Raw genomic sequence first — 16,279 nt, 5'->3', positions numbered from 1 at the left:
TATACCTTTTCCAGAGAAAGATAAGACTGCATATGGTTATGCTATCACTGGAGTTTGCAAATGCTATCCTTTTGGAATGTGGTTTTATTGGACCAAACAATGTACTATAGTTAACTAGGTGTGGTAACACAGTTTTCTACCCAACAGCCATTTCCCCTCTTCCCTACATACAGAATCCCAGAATGTCCCTGGTGGCAGTGTGCCAGGCCCAAGAAATTAATCAAGGTCCCCTTTGCTGAATAATCACTTTCCCAGCCTCCCTTGCAACTTGGAATGACCCCAACCCAGCTTTGGTCAACAAGATATAAGAGGAAGCATCTAAAGAAGAAACGCCTCATTGCCCCTTCTTTTCTGCTTACGTTACTGGTAGGATATGATGTCTGGAACTGCAGCAGCTTTTTTTTTTTTAGATGGAATTTCATATTTGTCACCCAGGTTGGAATACAATAGCATCCAGTGATGTTGGCTCAGTGATCTGAGTTGCTCACTGCAACCTCCACCTCCCGGGTTCAAACAATTCTCCTGGTTCAGCCTCCTGAGTAGCTGGGATTACATGCACCTGCTACCATGCCTGGCTAATTTTTTTTTTTGAGACGGAGTTTCACTTGTTGTCCAGGCTGGAGTGCAGTGGTGCAATCTCCACCTCCCAGGTTCAAGTGATTAGTAGCTGGGATTATAGGCATGAGCCACCATGCCTGGCTAATTTTGTATTTTTAGTAGACATGGTTTCACCGTGTTGGTCAGGCTGGTCTCAAAAACTAAGGTGATCTGCCCGCCTCAGCCTCCTAAAGTGCGGGGATTACAGATGTAAGTCACCATGCTCAGCCAGCAGCAGCCTTTTTTAAGGCCATGAGGTGACCAACAAAAGCTACAAACTGAAGCTAACATGATTATAGGATTATAATTTTATAAGTCAGGATTCACATTATAACTGCTTTTTTCACTTAACACAAGCATTTTTTTTTTTTTTTGAGATGGAGTTTCGCTCTTATTACCCAGGCTGGAGTGCAATGGCTGACCACAACCTCCGCCTCCTGGGCTCAAGCAATTCTCCTACCTCACCCTCCCAAGTAGCTGGGACTACAGGCTGCACCACCATGCCCAGCTAAATTTTGTATTTTTAGTAGAGACGGGGTTTCACCACGTTGACCAGAATGGTCTCGATCTCTCGACCTAGTGATCCACCCACCTCGGCCTCCCAAAGTGCTGGGATTATAGGTGTGAGCCACTGAGCCCGGCCTTTTATTTTTTGAGACATGGTCTCACTATGTCACCTAGGCTGGAGTGCAGTGGCGCGATCTTGGCTCACTGTAACCTCCGACTCCTGGGTTCAAGTGATTCTCCTCCCTTAGCCTCCAGAGTAGCTGGGACTACAGGTGCCTGGCACCACACCTGGGTAATATTTTTTTATTTATTTTATTTTATTTATTTTTTATTTTTTGAGACGGAGTTTCGCTCTTGTTACCCAGGCTGGAGTGCAATGGCGTGATCTCGGCTCACTGCAACCTCTGCCTCCTGGGTTCAGGCAATTCTGCCTCAGCCTCCTGAGTAGCTGGGATTACAGGCACATGCCACCATGCTCAGGTAATTTTTTGTATTTTTATTAGAGATGGGGTTTCACCATGTTGACCAGGATGGTCTCGATCTCTTGACCTCGTGATCCACCCGCCTCGGCCTCCCAAAGTGCTGGGATTACAGGCTTGAGCCACCACGCCCGGCCTATTTTTAAATTTTTTTTAATTTTAGTTTTAAAAATAAAGATGGGCTTTCACCATGATAACCAGGCTGGTCTGAACTGACCTCAGGTGATCCACCCACCTTAGCCTCCCAAAGTGCTAGGATTACAGGCGTGAGCCACCACGCCCGGCCACAAATAAGACTTTTTATTTGCCACTATTAAAAGTCTGAACTTTAAACAGATTCTTGGACTGGTGGTTCATATCCATCAGCTCGTTCAACTTTAGCACCTGTCTCATCGTCAGTGGCTTTTCCAGAACTACTGCCTTCACCATGAAGCTCCATGAGTTTTCCCAATTCAAACTTGGGCTTCTTCAGCATTTTTACTTTTCTAACGAAGACATCATGGAGAGGATAAATAGATTGGCAAGCCTTTTCTATGTCTTTCCCAATGCTGTCTGGAATCAACTTATTGACCACTTCTTTCAAGTCATTTGTCTGCACCTCTCAGGTCACGATTTCCATCTTCTTCCAGATTTGGCGGACCTGTTGGTGCTGAGCATAAGAGGTCTTCCGTATCTGATTGTTGCGTTTTTTTGGTTTGTTTTTTGTGTTTTTTTTTTAGACAGAGTCTCACTCTGTCACTCAGGCTGGAGTGCAGTGGTACAATCTCGGCTCACTGCAACCTCCATCTTCCAGGTTTAAGCAATTCCCTGCCTCAGCCTCCTGAGTAGCTGAGATTACAGGCATGTGCCACCATGCTGGCTAATTTTTGTATTTTTAGTAGAGACGGGGTTTCACCATCTTGGCCAGGCTTGTCTTGAACTCTTGATCTCGTGATCCACCTGCCTTGGCCTCCCAAAGTGCTGGGATTACACGCATGAGCCACCCCACCCGGCTAAAATAATTTTTTTAGGGATAGGGTCTCACTGTTGCCCAGGCTGGAGTGCAATGGCACAAATGTGGCCCACTGTAGCCTTGACCTACTGGGCCCAAGTGATCCTCCCTCCTGAATAACTGGGATCAGAAGCACAGGTGCCACCATGCTTGGCTAATTTTTGAATTTTTTTTGTAGAGTTGGGGTCTCTTGCCATGTTGCCATGACTGGTCTTGAACATCTGGGTTCGAGTATCTTCCCGCTTTGGCCTCTCAAAGTGCTCAGAATGTTGATTTCTGATTAGCCCCAATTCTGGGAATGCCTCTAAGATTTGTATTTTATCTCCTGTTCCTTGTGTAAGAGCATGTATTTACCATAATTTCTCCTTAGATCAAAACAATCTTGATCATAAATCCTTCCCTTAGGCAGATTCACCAAGTATTCTTGCCTTGCCCCACAGGGTAGACTTCAATTGTCCTATGGGTTCCCTCCCTGTGGTAAGTCCTGAGTTAGGGGGTAATGTCCTGGGGCTCCACCATTGTGTCTCACCACCACCCAAGACACAGACGTGGTTTCCGTTCATAAATTTCTATTAAATATGTCTAAGAAACAATGTGTCAGCTTCCTTTTTCAGCCTCTTAGCTTCCTTGGGCTTTGGGGGTAGGTGTGCATAGACCTGTGCACTGTGGAACAGCCCACTAACAGCTTTCCATATTCTTTCATTCTGATAGGCCACTCTAGATAGCTGAACATGTGGAGGTTGCTGGAGGATGGCATGCCTAGGGAGGGCATGGAAGCTCCATACTCGCCTCCCTACCTGCCCCCAAAATGCAATCTCTATCTCCTTGAATTATCAAAATACAATCTCTAAGAATATACAGGCCAGTCGACGTAGGTTATGCCTGTAATCCCAGCACTTTGGGAGGTGGAGATGGGAGGATCCCTTGAGCTCAGGAGTTTGAGACTAGGTAATACAGTGAGACCTCGTTTTTAGAAAAAACAAAATCAAAGAAAAATAAGAATATACAAATCACATGCTAGGTGGGGAGGGGAGGGAGGAGAGACAGGCATTTCTCACAGATAATTCACATATATAATCACTGTATGTCCAGTTAGGACCATGTTTAGTCCAGTTTGTTATTTATGATTAAAGGAACAGGGATGGCATAGAAAATGTAGGACAGTCTTCCAATCTCTCCAAGGGTCTTAATGTTTTTTCCCTGTACTGCTTCTCTATAGAAAATGCTAGAAAGTTGGCCGGGTGCAGTGGTTCACACCTGTAATCCCAGCACTCTGGGAGGCTGAGGTGGGTGGATCCCCAGGTCAGAATATGGAGACCATCCTGGCTAACATAGTGAAACCCCGACTCTACTAAAAATACCAAAAAATTGGCCAGGTGTGGTGGCATGTGCCTGCAGTCCCAGCTACTTGGATGGCTAAGGCAGAAGAATCGCTTGAACTTGGGAGGCGGAGGCTGTAGTAAGCTGAGATTGCACCACTGCACTCCAGTCTGAGCGACAGAGCAAGACTCCATCTCAAAAGAAAAAAAATGCTACAAAGTCAGCTGATGCTGACCAGGTGTGGTGGCTCACTCCTGTAATCCCAGCACTTTAGGAGGCTGAGGTGGGCGGATCACAAGGTCAGAGGTTCAAGACCAGCCTCGCCAATATGTTGAAACCCCATCTCTACTAAAAATACAAAAATTATCCAGGCGTGGTGGCATGAGCCTATAGTCCCAGCTACTCAGGAGGCTGAGGCAGGAGAATTGCTTGTAACCGGGAGACAGAAGTTGCAGTGAGATGAGATCACACCACTGCACTCCAGCCTGGGTGACAGAGTGAGACTCCATCTCAAAAAAAAAAAAAAAAAAAAAGTCAGCTGATGCCATACCACTCGTACTTGGCAAAATGCCACAAGTGGGAATAGGAAAGGAAAAAAATAAGCCATATCTTTGAAACCAGTGTCTGCGAAAGTGATGAAAGCCACACAAAGGCATCTATAATGTGGCCCTTTACCTGTCTTATAACCAAACACTTAAAAGATGTATTCCTTCTTCCTCTCCGTCTCTTCATGACACCTATTGATCCTTCCTTCACTGATGTAAAATGGGGAAAATACCAGCGACCTCATACTTGGGAAGATTAAAGGAAAAGTATTTAGCAAACACTTATACAGCACTTATGCTGTGCCAGGCCCATTCTATTTTACAAACTTTTTTTTTTTTTTTAAGACAGAGCTTTGCTCTGTCACTCTGTCATCCAGGCCCGAGTGCAGTGGAGGGATCTCGGCTCACAGCAACTTCTGCCTCCTGGGTTTGAGCGATTCTCCTGCCTCTGCCTCCCAAGCAGCTGGGATTACAGGTGCCCGCCACCACATTCAGCTAATTTTCTTGTATTTTTAGTAGAGACAGGGTTTCACCATGTTGGCCAGTCTGGTCTCGAACTCCTGACCTCAGGTGAGCCACCTGTCTCGCCCCCCAAAGTGCTGGGAATAATAGGCATGAGCCACCGCGCCCGCGCCCTATTTTACCAATATTACACTTCGAATCCTCCTAAAAGCCCTATGAGGTTAAGTACCATTATTGTTATTTTACAGATGAGGAACTGAGGCCCAGGAGAGATAACCTGCTGAGGATCACTAACCAGCACCTGGCATAACCCGGATTCAAATCTGAGCCCCAAGCACTTGAGCACCCTCTGTGCTGCCTCTGAGATAATTTAGCCCCTTCATTGGTACCGGATCTATGGTGGCCTCCAGAAATGGTTGCTAACTTACTGCCATCGTTATTTCTGTCTTACAATTCATTTCTACTTTTCCAATAAACTTTTCCCCAACCAGGGAACCTCACTTACTGTCCATAAAGTTCACCCGTGCCTCACCTCCCTGCCCTCGCGCGGGTTTTCTACTCGTCACACAACCGTGCAGCCCCAGCCTCCAACACCAGGTGCACCGCCAGGGTATTTGCTGATCCAGTGAGTGAAGTTGGGCCCGGCCGGGCCGGTTCCCATCCTCTGATCAACGCCTAGGGTCACCATTGAACTCCAATGCTGAGCAGAAGTGTCTCAGAAAGTAGGGCTGGAAAGCCCATCCCTCCGCTCAGAAACCCCCTATGAAGACCGGGACGATGGCGTATATGCGGCCGCAGGATGGAAGCCTCAATCAGAGGGCTAGGGCAGGTGACTGGCGTTAACTGCAAATTTTAACATTTGCTTCAGCAACCAGCTCATTAAAAACAAACTTCTCTGTAGCCTCTTTTTTCTCTACCAAACTGCGAGAGGAAGCGAAAGAGACCGCAGCCGCTCTCCCCTGGGCCGTAAGTGCTTCCAGCTATCTGACCTCGACGCTGCTTACTGCAGCCTCAACCTTTCCCCTGGTTCTGAGTTCTTTCAACAGTAGATCCAGAAAAACATCCACGTCCCCATGAGACTACGAGCCCGCCAGAAATAAGTAGGAGGGATATCCCAGGGGCCCCGCAGGGTTTTAGGGTTGGGGTGAATTCGAAATTGCTCACTGCCTTTCAGTTCCGGGACAAAAAGCGCGCTGGAAAGACACTGAGTCACCAACCGCCGTCGTCGGCCGGAAGCCACCGCCCTCAAATCAGCTGCAATCTCGAGCGCGGCGTATCCCGTGAGCCCGCGGGCGCGCAGGGGACTACTACTCCCGGCATGCTCCGCGGCTGCCAGAATTAACCCTTCAGGGCCGGGAGCCGTGCTGTCCCACTCCTCCGCCCCAACCCCAGACCCGGACTCCGCAGGGTGAGTTTTTCGGGGCTGAGGAGGGCCGCTTTCTTTAAGGTTTGCTGGGGAGGGAGGAGGTGTGAGAGTATATGTGAGTGTGAGTGTGTATGTGTGTGATGTATTTTCTAAAAATGGGACAGTTTGCAGTAATGAGATTCAGACGCTGTTTTGCGAATGGGAGACCCAGCATCAACCCCGGGGCCTAAGTGGAATCACTGCTATCTTCCTCAGAATGCTACCTAAATCCTTTCCTAATTTCCTCCAGAACAAAAGTAGCCAGCCACCCCTCCCCACTCCCAAACATCCCCCACTTGGACCCGCCCCTCATTTGGACCCTCCCCCAGGGTCCTCAGCAAGGTTTGTGACCTGGCCCTGAGTCAGGACTTTTATTATCCCTCCTGGTTGTGGGATGAATATTCCTTGAGGCCAGAGGAGCGCCCACATCCTCTTGGATTAGGGAATTTAAGCCCTTTGTCTCCCAGAGCCCACCCTTCTCCCCAGGTGCCACCACGGGGTCCCTGGTTCAGCAAGCGCCCTACCTTTTGTTTGTCTTGAATGGCTGTGGGCTTATGAAAGAAGGTTCTTCCTTGGAAGCATGGGTAGCAGATGTTAAATCTGATCTTTGCCTCCACTCCTACCCCTAAAACAACACTGGGCACAAGAGACAATGAAGGATGTCACACTCCTGTTTCTATGACTGTTCTTCCTTTATACTGGGAATAGTTCCAGTTCTGGGCTGGGTGGGGGTCCAGGGACTACAAGTATTAGGGATTATTATTATTAGAGTAGGGTTAAATACCCCTGCTCTTAGTGGAGGGGCTGGGTGGATGGGCTGCTTGTTTTTGTCACTGCTCCCAGACCACAATTTAACTTGTTCCAGTTCACACAAGCCTCCCTGACTGCTACCCCTCACCTCACCCTTCAAGAAGACTAAAGCTGCTGGATCACCTGCTTTGCCTCACCCCCATCTCAGTGCCACTGGCAAGCATCCTATCCTCACCCCCACCCCAGAGGTTAACTCCCTCATTCTGGGCAGTCTCTGGCTTCCTCCCCTACCCCCAAAGAGAACACTGTTCTTTTGTGGCCAGCCTTTGGGGATGAGGGGACAGAGGGAAGAAGACCTTGGGGCAGAAGCCCTGAACCATAGGAGTCCAGGGGAGTGAGGGCAGGCGGTTATATCTCTCCTCTACCTCACCCTCGCCACTGCCAACTGGCTCCCTGCCCCTGCCCCCGCCCCTTGACATCCCAGACTCCCTGGCTATTTAAACAGAGATGGGTGCCCCCATCTGCACACTGTCCCTTGGCCACTGGACATCATGCCTCCCAAGAAGGATGTTCCTGTGAAGAAACCAGCAGGGCCCTCCATCTCCAAACCTGCTACTAAGCCAGCAGCAGCAGGGGCTCCTCCAGCCAAACCCAAAGCTGAGCCAGCTGTCCCCCAGGCCCCTCAGAAAACCCAGGAGCCTCCAGTCGATCTTTCCAAAGTGGTGGTGAGTCCCTGGAAAGTGAAGATAGAATTGGAGGGGGTGGTTTGAGGGTGGGATACAGCCTAGGGGATTAGGGGTTATCTAGAATATAGGGAATCAGCCCTGGAATGAGACTGGGGGTTCCCCTTAGTCCCCCATTTGGAAGCATCCAGGCTTATGACACTGCTGTTGTCTTTTCTGTTCTCTCCCTCTAACCTATAAACGTGTGTATAGCATATACACACTCATTTACCCCCTGCTGGAGGCAGGGACTCTGAGATGGGGAACATCTGGGTTCTGATGACAGTTTCAAGGTGAAGGGAAGAGAGCTGTTGCCTGCTGCTGGCTGGTAGTTCAACTCAAAAGGCCTGCAGCTCTGAACTCTAGGAGGGGAGGCTGAAGAGGACAGACTTGTTAGACAATCACAGCTGGGGGCCAGGGGTAAATTTAGCCTTTGTTCAGCCCCCAGTTATGTGAGGGATGCAGGGCTCAGGGCAGTGGAGGGAGGGGAACAGGTGGCATGGGATTAACCCTGTTCCCAGGAAACCTCCCCCCCTATAATTCCTCTTCTTGGGATTCTCCCAAGGCCCAGAGCTGGGAATGGGACTGAAGTGGTTGGGCTTCCAGCCTGGTCCCTTTGGGCCCCTCCCCAGAAGTGGCTGCCAGTTGGTTGGGAGGAGTGTTGGAGAGGGATTGAATAAACTCTGTCATCTCTCCCCACCTGCTTTTTTCTTCCACAGATCGAGTTTAACAAGGACCAACTGGAGGGTGAGGAGAAGCTGGTCTCCTAAGCCCACTGTCCAGTCCCCAATCCCCTGGTCAGATTCTCTTTCTATTCCCCTAACCCCAGTCCTGACCTTAAAACCTCCCATACTAGTCTTCTTTTCCTCCCTCATTCTATTCATACAGTTTATGAAATTCCCTTCTGTCTGGGGGTGATGAGAACCCCTAGTCTGTGTCTACACTGACTTGTCCTTATACCTTAGAGTTCAAGGAGGCCTTTGAGCTGTTTGACCGAGTGGGGGATGGCAAGATCCTGTACAGCCAGTGTGGGGACGTGATGAGGGCCCTGGGCCAGAACCCCACCAACGCGGAGGTGCTCAAGATCCTGGGAAACCCCAAGAGTGATGGTGAGGGGACCCTTGGAACAAATCAGGTTTTTAGTTTTCTTTTTTCTTTTTGAGACAGAGTTTCGCTCTTGTTACCCAGGCTGGAGTGCAATGGCGCGATCTCAGCTCACTGCAACCTCAGCCTCCTGGGTTCAGGCAATTCTCCTGCATCAGCCTCCTGAGAAGCTGGGATTACAGGCATGTGCCACCATGCCCAGCTAATTTTTTTTGTATTTTTAGTTGAGACGGGGTTTCACCACGTTGACCAGGATGGTCTCGATCTCTTGACCTCATGATCCACCCGCCTCGGCCTCCCAAAGTGCTGGGATTACAGGCGTGAGCCACCGCGCCCAGCCGGGTTTTTAGTTTTCAACAGTGGGATGTTGGTCCCAAAGAAGGAGGTGGACCTCAGGACTTCAAAAACTGTCAAACATAGGAGCAGGAAAATATCCTGAATGCTGAACAGGACAAAAGCATTGTGGTAGGGTTGGGAACTGGGTCCTACATGATTCTGCAGTGACCTCTCCTTCACCTCTCTCCAATCTCCAGAGCTGAAGTCCCGGCGTGTGGACTTTGAGACTTTCCTGCCCATGCTCCAGGCAGTGGCCAAGAACCGGGACCAAGGCACATATGAGGACTACTTGGAGGGGCTTCGTGTGTTTGACAAGGAGGGGAACGGCAAAGTCATGGGAGCAGAGCTCAGACATGTCCTCACCACCCTCGGTGAGGCAGGCCAAGGGGACCAGAACTCCTTTAGAGTAGAGAGGGGGATGGGGTGGACCTGAAAGAAGACTGGCCAGGTAAGTGGAGTCAGTAATAAGGGGATTACTGTCCTGCAGGTTGTGAGCAGGAGACTGAGAAGGTCAGAGCTATGGGGGCAGAATCTGAAGGACTTGCTCCTCCAGAGGGCAGAGTGCCTTCCAGAGGGAAGAGGAAAGGGGATGAAGCAGGAAACCTGAATTTTCATGCAGGGAGAGATGTGTGGGTTGTGTGTTCTGGTACAAGTCTCCTAACCTCCTGGGATTGCTTCCTTGTCGGTCAATACTTTCACCAGTACTAAGGTGAATTGGAAAGCAAGAGGCATCCATAACCAGGGGAGGATTCCCTTGAGGACTGAGGCTATGGGAAGTTTCCAGGGTAGGAGAAAAAGAGGTACTACTCTAAAGAGCATGGCCTGGCCGGTTGCAGTGCCTTACACCTGTAATCCCAGAACTTTGGGAGGCCAAGGCCGGTGGATCACTTGAGCTCAGGAGTTTGAGAGCAGCCTGGCCAACATGGTAAAACCCCATCTCTACTAATAATACAAAAATTAGCTAGGTATGGTGGCAGGTTCCTGTAGCCTCAGCTACCTAGGAGGCTGAGTCAGCAGAATTTCTAGAACCCAGGAATTGGAGGTTGAGTGAGCCAAGATTGTGTCACTGCATGCCAGCCTGGGTGATAGAACAAGACCTGTCTCAAAAAAAAAAAATGCTGGGCGGCTTGGTGGCTCAAGCCGGTAATCACAGCACTTTGGGAGGCCAACTACTGACCTCAAGATGGGCAGATCACTTGAGGTCAGTAGTTCAAGACCAGCCTGGCCAACATGGTGAAACCCCATCTACTAAAAACACAAAAATTAGCCAGGCATGATGTCAGGCACCTGTAATCCCTGCTACTCAGGAGGCAGAGGCAGGAGAATCACTTGAACTGGGGAGGCAGAAGTTGCAGTGAGCTGAGACGACACCGCTGTACTCCAGCCTGGGCAATAGAGCAAGACTCAGTTAAAAAAAAAAAAAAAAAGCAGAGCCAAGGTGGGAGGATCGCTTGAGCCTAGGAGTTTGAGACTAGCCTGGGCAACATAGTGAGATTCTATCTCTATTTAAAAAAAAATTACCACCAGGTGCGGTGGTTCACACCTATAATCCCAGCACTTTGGGAGGCTGGGGTCGGGAGTTCGAGACCAGCCTGACCAACATGGCGAAACCCTGTCGCTACTAAAAATACAAAATTAGCCGGGGTTGCTGGCACACACCTGTAATCCCAGCTACTGGGAAGACTGAGGCAGGAGAATCGCTTGAACCTGGGAGGCAGAGGTTGCGGTAAGCCAAGATTGCACCATTGTAGTCCAGCCTGGGCAACAAAGCAAAACTCTGTCTCCAAAAAAAAAAAAAAAAAAAAATTACAAGGCCGGGCATGGTGGCTCACACCTGTAATCTCAGTATTTTGGGAGGCCAAGGTAGGCAGATCATTTGAGCTCAGGAGTTTGAGACTAGCCTGGGCAACTTGGCAAAACCATGTCTCTACAAAAAAAAATTTTTAAAGTAGCCAGGTATGGTGGTGCTTGTAGTCCCAGCTACTTGGAAAGCTGAGGTGAATGGCTGGAGCCCAGGAGGTGGAGGTTGCAGTGAGCCATAACGTCACTGCACTCCAGCCTGGGTGACAGAGGGAGAACCTGTCTCAAAAAAAAAGAATTACAATTGTTATGTTCATATTGTATATAAAAATATATGGAAAAAGCAAAAAGCTGGGTGTGGTGGCTCATGCCTGTAATCCCAGCACTTTGGGAGGCCAAGGTGGGCGTATCATCTGAGGTCAAGAGTTAGAGTCGAGCCTGCCCAACATTGCGAAATCCTGTCTCTACTAAAAATACAAGATGAGTCCGGGATGTGGTGGGCACCTGTAATTCCAGCTACTCTGGAGGCTAAGGCAGGAGAATCGCTTGAACCGGGGAGGAGGAGGTTGCAATGAGCCGAGATCACCCCATTGCATGCCAGCTTGGGCAGCAAGCAAAACTCCATCTCAAAAAAAAAAAAAAAAGCAAAAAAAAAGAGCGTGGCCTGGGTAGGTGAAGGAGGGAAAGCAGGGGCTTAGACGCTGTCTGGGATTCAGGAGAGAAGATGACTGAGGAGGAAGTGGAGACCGTTCTGGCAGGACATGAGGACAGCAACGGCTGCATCAACTACGAGGGTGAGGGGGCTAAAAAGAGTGGGAGCGTGGCCGGGGGAGGAGGGGAGCCCGGCATCTTGCCGCGTGTGGGTGGGGGCACCCCTGGATTACCCAGAGTGAGATGTATTATCCAAAAGCCTGCTTCTGAAGCCCCTCTTGCCTCCTCTCTCTGCAGCCTTCCTGAAACACATCCTAAGCGTCTGAGTGCTGCAGGTAGGACTCTCCCACCCCTTCAACCCACCCTAAGAGGCAAGTCTCCTGCCAGTCTCACAGCCAGCATAGAAAAGCAGCAGAGTGCGTTCTGCTGTACGGTTCCTGCGCGAGCTCCACGCTTGGCAACTTTCGTTTTTTTTCCACAGATCAGTGGGGCCCGAATACTGGGCCCCGCAGGCAGAAGCACGTTCCAGCCACCAGGAGGCCACCTATTGTTTCAAAATAAAGACTCGGTTCCTCCCTTGGTTTCAGACTGCTGTTTTCTTCCTGGTGTGGGGACCGGGGGAAACGGGGAGGGTACTAGGAGGAGGGGGAGGGTGCTAGGAGGAGGGGGACGGAAGGGAGGGCTCTCTCCTCTTCCAATCCTCTGATCTTCCTGTTGTTGGGAGGCGCAGAGTCTTTGCGCCCCACCCCCACCCCTACCCTCTAGCGTTTCCGTCCCCAGGTGGGCTGGAGAAAGGAACAGCAGGTCCCGCCTACGTCATTACTAATGTAGCAATATCTGCATAAACCCAGAACACGATTCCTATTGGTTGAGTCCGCTGAGGGTGACGTCATTGAGACGTACTAAGACTAGGGTTGGGCCGAGAGTCGGAGCCATTACTGCAGGAAAAGGTCCCGCAGAGCTGAGCAGTCAAGATGGTGGGGCCCAGGGCCTGGGAGATGGGCAGGATTGGGGGCGAGAGGCGGGAAGAAACGGGTTGGGGGCGAGGAGAAGGCAAGGGTAGGAAGCAAAGGGAACCTGAGGACACGAAAGATTGGAAGTGAGGTTGGAAAGCCTGGGGCTTTGTCCTGCGGGAAAACGAGTCTGCAGCCTGAAACTGGAATTTGTGGGTCAGAGTTTGTGGGGCTGGGATACAAACTCGGGGGATTGGCGTTCAGATGCTGACCACTCTCCTCTTCTCTGAGCAGTGTGACTTCACCGAAGACCAAACCGCAGGTAGGTAATCTCTGATCCCTACCGAGGTCACCCTTAGGGAGAGGGACATTTCCCCCAGCACCTATCCTCTAATCCTAACCTGTCATCTCTTCAGCACCCCCATGAAATTACCCCCTGGATTTTCTCTTCTTCTGGATCCTCCATTTCCTTTTCTCACTTTCTTCCTCCCTTCCCTTCCACTCTAGATCTGAGTCCCAAGCACTGGGTGAGTTTTAGGTGGTGTGGGTACGTGAAAAAACTTGGTCACCTAATGCCTGCCGTGTGTGGGGCTTGGGGAGGGTGTATAAAGCTGCCTGTGCTCCTTTGTCCCTTAATCAGCTACTTCTGCGTCTTCTCCTCCTGTGATAACTGTCCCCGCCCTTCCAGCTTGCAGTTGTAAAGATTGTAGAGCAGTGACCTGATATTCTGTGCAGATGGGGACAGGGCAGGGTAGTTTGCTAAGGATATGACTTTGTACCGCTACTCTCTGGAATTTCTCTTTGTACTGGAGGGGTGGGAAGTGGCAGTTTGGGATGACCCTAGTCCCAGGCTGCTGCTACCACTTCCTTATAAGGACAGGAATGAGACTGGGCGGTGGCAAATTCCTGCCCTGAAGTGTAGTAGCAGCAGCGGAGATTGGTGGGCTTGCTGGAGGCAGAGTGGGTGTGTGTAAATGGATGTTACCAGGCTGCCAAAGGGGGAGGAAGGCTCTATATAGGACACCTGAGTTGGGAGGAAGAGAAATAGATCTCTCTTAGGTAGACTTTGGTGTACAGTTTCGTACAGATATCTGGTTTCATCAGCATGATCAAAGTTGAATGAGCAGCAGAACTCTGAGGTAGGGTTTGGGCTAACTCTCAAATCCTGTGTTGACATTCATCTGAATCCTTAGAGTTCAAGGAGGCCTTCCAGCTGTTTGACCGAACAGGTGATGGCAAGATCCTGTACAGCCAGTGTGGGGACGTGATGAGGGCCCTGGGCCAGAACCCCACCAACGCCGAGGTGCTCAAGGTCCTGGGGAACCCGAAGAGTGATGGTGAGGGGCCTCAAGAACAACTCCTCCATGTGGTGGTGGGCTCAGTTCTTCAGCTAAGAGCTTTTCCCTTTATCTTCAAAGGCCCCAAACTCAAGCAAGTCTGGATTAGCAAATCCAGTGGATTTCCTTACTCATGTCAGTGTTCAGTTGAGGTCTCCATAATCCCGTCCAGAGAACTTGTGTCACTTCTCTGGCCTGACACTTCCACCTCCTTTATGGCAGAGATGAATGTGAAGGTGCTGGACTTTGAGCATTTTCTGCCCATGCTGCAGACAGTGGCCAAGAACAAGGACCAGGGCACCTATGAGGATTATGTTGAAGGACTTCGAGTTTTTGACAAGGAAGGAAATGGCACCGTCATGGGGGCTGAAATCCGGCATGTTCTTGTCACACTGGGTAAGGTTCTGTGTCCTTGTCCTTGAGCTGAGACAGCACCCTGAGCTACCTTGTCACCCAATTCCAAAAATGGCTTCTTTCCCCCTGCAGGTGAGAAGATGACAGAGGAAGAAGTAGAGATGCTGGTGGCAGGGCACGAGGACAGCAATGGTTGTATCAACTACGAAGGTAAGGGGTGAAATGGGCTTTCTCGGAGGAAGCAGCATATGGGGCAAGTCAAATATAGTGTTTGGGGCTTTCCCTATCCCTGGACTTCGGCTCCAAGAAGCCAGGAAGCAAGGGGCACGGCCCTGCCTAGCCTAGCGCAGGAGCGGGAGGTCAAGGGGGTATGATAGATAGGAAAAGGAAGGAGAAGTGTTGTAAAGGGTGGGTAAGGAATGAGAAGTAAAATAATGGAATGTCTGTTTCCCTACCACCTGACCCCCTCACCCCATGTCTGTGTCTTGTCTTCACCATGAATGTCTCTTCCTTCCTGCAGCGTTTGTGAGGCATATCCTGTCGGGGTGACGGGCCCATGGGGCGGGTACGGCTCCTCCCAGCCTCTCCTTTAGTTGATCTCCCCAGTGTTTCTTTTTTTCCCAACCTGTGCTCTTTATCCTCTGCCCTTACTCTACTACCATCTGACTTCCTCCTGGCATGTTTCTGCATGGAGCTGACTAGGGAGGGGAGGGATTCCTCAAAGAGGAAGACAGCCTGGGGGTATGGTACCTCCATACTTCTAGAATGGGCCCTGAGTGCTGGTGTCTGGGAACTCTCACCAGCCTGTAAACCAGTCTTGCTTTAGGGTAATCTTCTGGCCCGGGAGCATGGGTAGCTGGCATAGGGGGTATGGGTTGCCTGCCCCATTCTGCTGCTATAGCTGAACAGTCCTTTCCCCTTCCCTCGCTGGGCAGCTTGGAGGTACCCTAACCCAAAACTCTGTCCTCTCTTCCCGCCAGTGGCTGACAGTAGCTGTAGGTGTAGTTGAGAACTTTTCTGCCTCTGCTGTGTTCTTGCTGCTCAGGGTGGGGTGGGGGACTAACAGCTGGTAGGAGGGGAGCTAGGGTCAGGGAGAACTGGTCAGACTCAAGGTGGCTCCTCTGCATACTGACCCCATGGTTGGTTGCTGTGGACATGTTCCCTCTTATGCTACCTTTGCAGTCTTGTAGTCCCCTGGCCCTTGGCGTACCCCTCCACAGCCCTGTTCTCTGTCTCATCCCACCTTTCCTTTCCACAGAGCTCGTCCGCATGGTGCTGAATGGCTGAGGACCGTCCCAGTCTCCCCAGAGTCCGTGCCTTTCCCTGTGTGAATTTTGTATCTAGCCTGAGGCTCCCTAGGCTCTCTTGTCTCAGCACCTTTCCCATCTTATCTCTCTTGGATGATGTTTGCAGTCAGCATTCACCAAATAAAACTTGCTCTCTGGGCCCTCTGTTTGGTTCTGCTTTCTTTCCTGAGCAGGATAAATGGGAAGAAGGTGAGGTGGTGATGATTTCTGCCCTGAGGCAGAGTCCGAGGTCAATGGAGCAGGGGGTTGAGGAAAGCTGGGGAAGGCCCCGTACTAACTGGGCTCTAGTTAAGAACTGCTGGCCCCATTCATCCATCTTACACAAGCTACTTCTTGGGAGATTAGGAAAGTCATAGATCTTAGCAGGACCAAGGCTCGTCATCCCTGTTCCATTCCATATCAGGCTGTCTGTCTTCTCTTAGCCTCCCAGCTCCTTAAATCTGGCCCCTGCCCTTCCAATCTCCCAATAAGGCCTTTTTCGGGGAAGCCTGTGGAGTGTTTATTGGAGCTAAAGCCAGGCCATTATTAGCACTGCCTAGGCCTGCCCATCACCTCAGCAGGGCAAAGGGCCAATAATAACAGAAGTAGGAAAGGGGCTTCCCTCCTCCCTAATAAGGGAAGGAGTGAAACCACTACTTCTGAAGGGAAAAAGATATAAA

At 50.4% G+C, this 16,279-nt stretch overlaps 2 protein-coding genes and 1 long non-coding RNA gene across 10 annotated transcripts; all 3 read left to right on the top strand.

The window, feature by feature from the left end:
* Window positions 1-5,734: 5,734 nt before the first annotated feature.
* LOC144577607 (uncharacterized) lies at window positions 5,735-6,125 on the top strand. The gene is made up of 2 exons (XR_013521830.1): window positions 5,735-5,867; window positions 6,076-6,125. It is a non-coding gene; the product is annotated as an uncharacterized LOC144577607 (long non-coding RNA).
* A 116-nt stretch (window positions 6,126-6,241) lies between these two features.
* MYL6B (myosin light chain 6B) lies at window positions 6,242-12,250 on the top strand. Of its 4 annotated transcripts, none has more exons than XM_035256457.3 (9): window positions 6,242-6,309; window positions 7,172-7,272; window positions 7,562-7,781; window positions 8,498-8,525; window positions 8,744-8,887; window positions 9,416-9,589; window positions 11,735-11,812; window positions 11,967-12,004; window positions 12,151-12,250. In XM_035256457.3, exons 3-8 carry the CDS (start codon window positions 7,608-7,610, stop codon window positions 11,993-11,995), a joined length of 627 nt encoding a protein of 208 aa, XP_035112348.1. In that variant the 5' UTR covers window positions 6,242-6,309; window positions 7,172-7,272; window positions 7,562-7,607; the 3' UTR covers window positions 11,996-12,004; window positions 12,151-12,250. The 4 variants fall into 4 exon arrangements, with proteins under 4 accessions (XP_035112348.1, XP_078192539.1, XP_035112347.1 ...); XM_078336413.1 differs by having other exon boundaries at window positions 7,541-7,781; XM_035256456.3 differs by lacking the exon at window positions 7,172-7,272.
* A 340-nt stretch (window positions 12,251-12,590) lies between these two features.
* Window positions 12,591-15,760, top strand: MYL6 (myosin light chain 6). Of its 5 annotated transcripts, none has more exons than XM_078336415.1 (7): window positions 12,591-12,619; window positions 12,917-12,944; window positions 13,816-13,959; window positions 14,182-14,355; window positions 14,446-14,523; window positions 14,834-14,878; window positions 15,572-15,760. In XM_078336415.1, the coding sequence occupies exons 3-6, from the start codon at window positions 13,890-13,892 to the stop codon at window positions 14,860-14,862; spliced, it is 351 nt and encodes a 116-aa protein (XP_078192541.1). In that variant the 5' UTR covers window positions 12,591-12,619; window positions 12,917-12,944; window positions 13,816-13,889; the 3' UTR covers window positions 14,863-14,878; window positions 15,572-15,760. The 5 variants fall into 5 exon arrangements, with proteins under 5 accessions (XP_078192541.1, XP_009002217.1, XP_035112350.1 ...); XM_009003969.4 differs by having other exon boundaries at window positions 12,601-12,646; XM_035256459.3 differs by lacking the exon at window positions 14,834-14,878 and having other exon boundaries at window positions 12,601-12,646.
* Window positions 15,761-16,279: the final 519 nt, after the last annotated feature.

This window comes from Callithrix jacchus, chromosome 9 (genome assembly GCF_049354715.1).
Source record: "Callithrix jacchus isolate 240 chromosome 9, calJac240_pri, whole genome shotgun sequence".
Classification (NCBI taxonomy): domain Eukaryota; kingdom Metazoa; phylum Chordata; class Mammalia; order Primates; family Cebidae; genus Callithrix; species Callithrix jacchus.
Note: the sequence above shows the minus strand (reverse complement) of the source record. Positions and strands in the feature narration are given on the sequence as shown.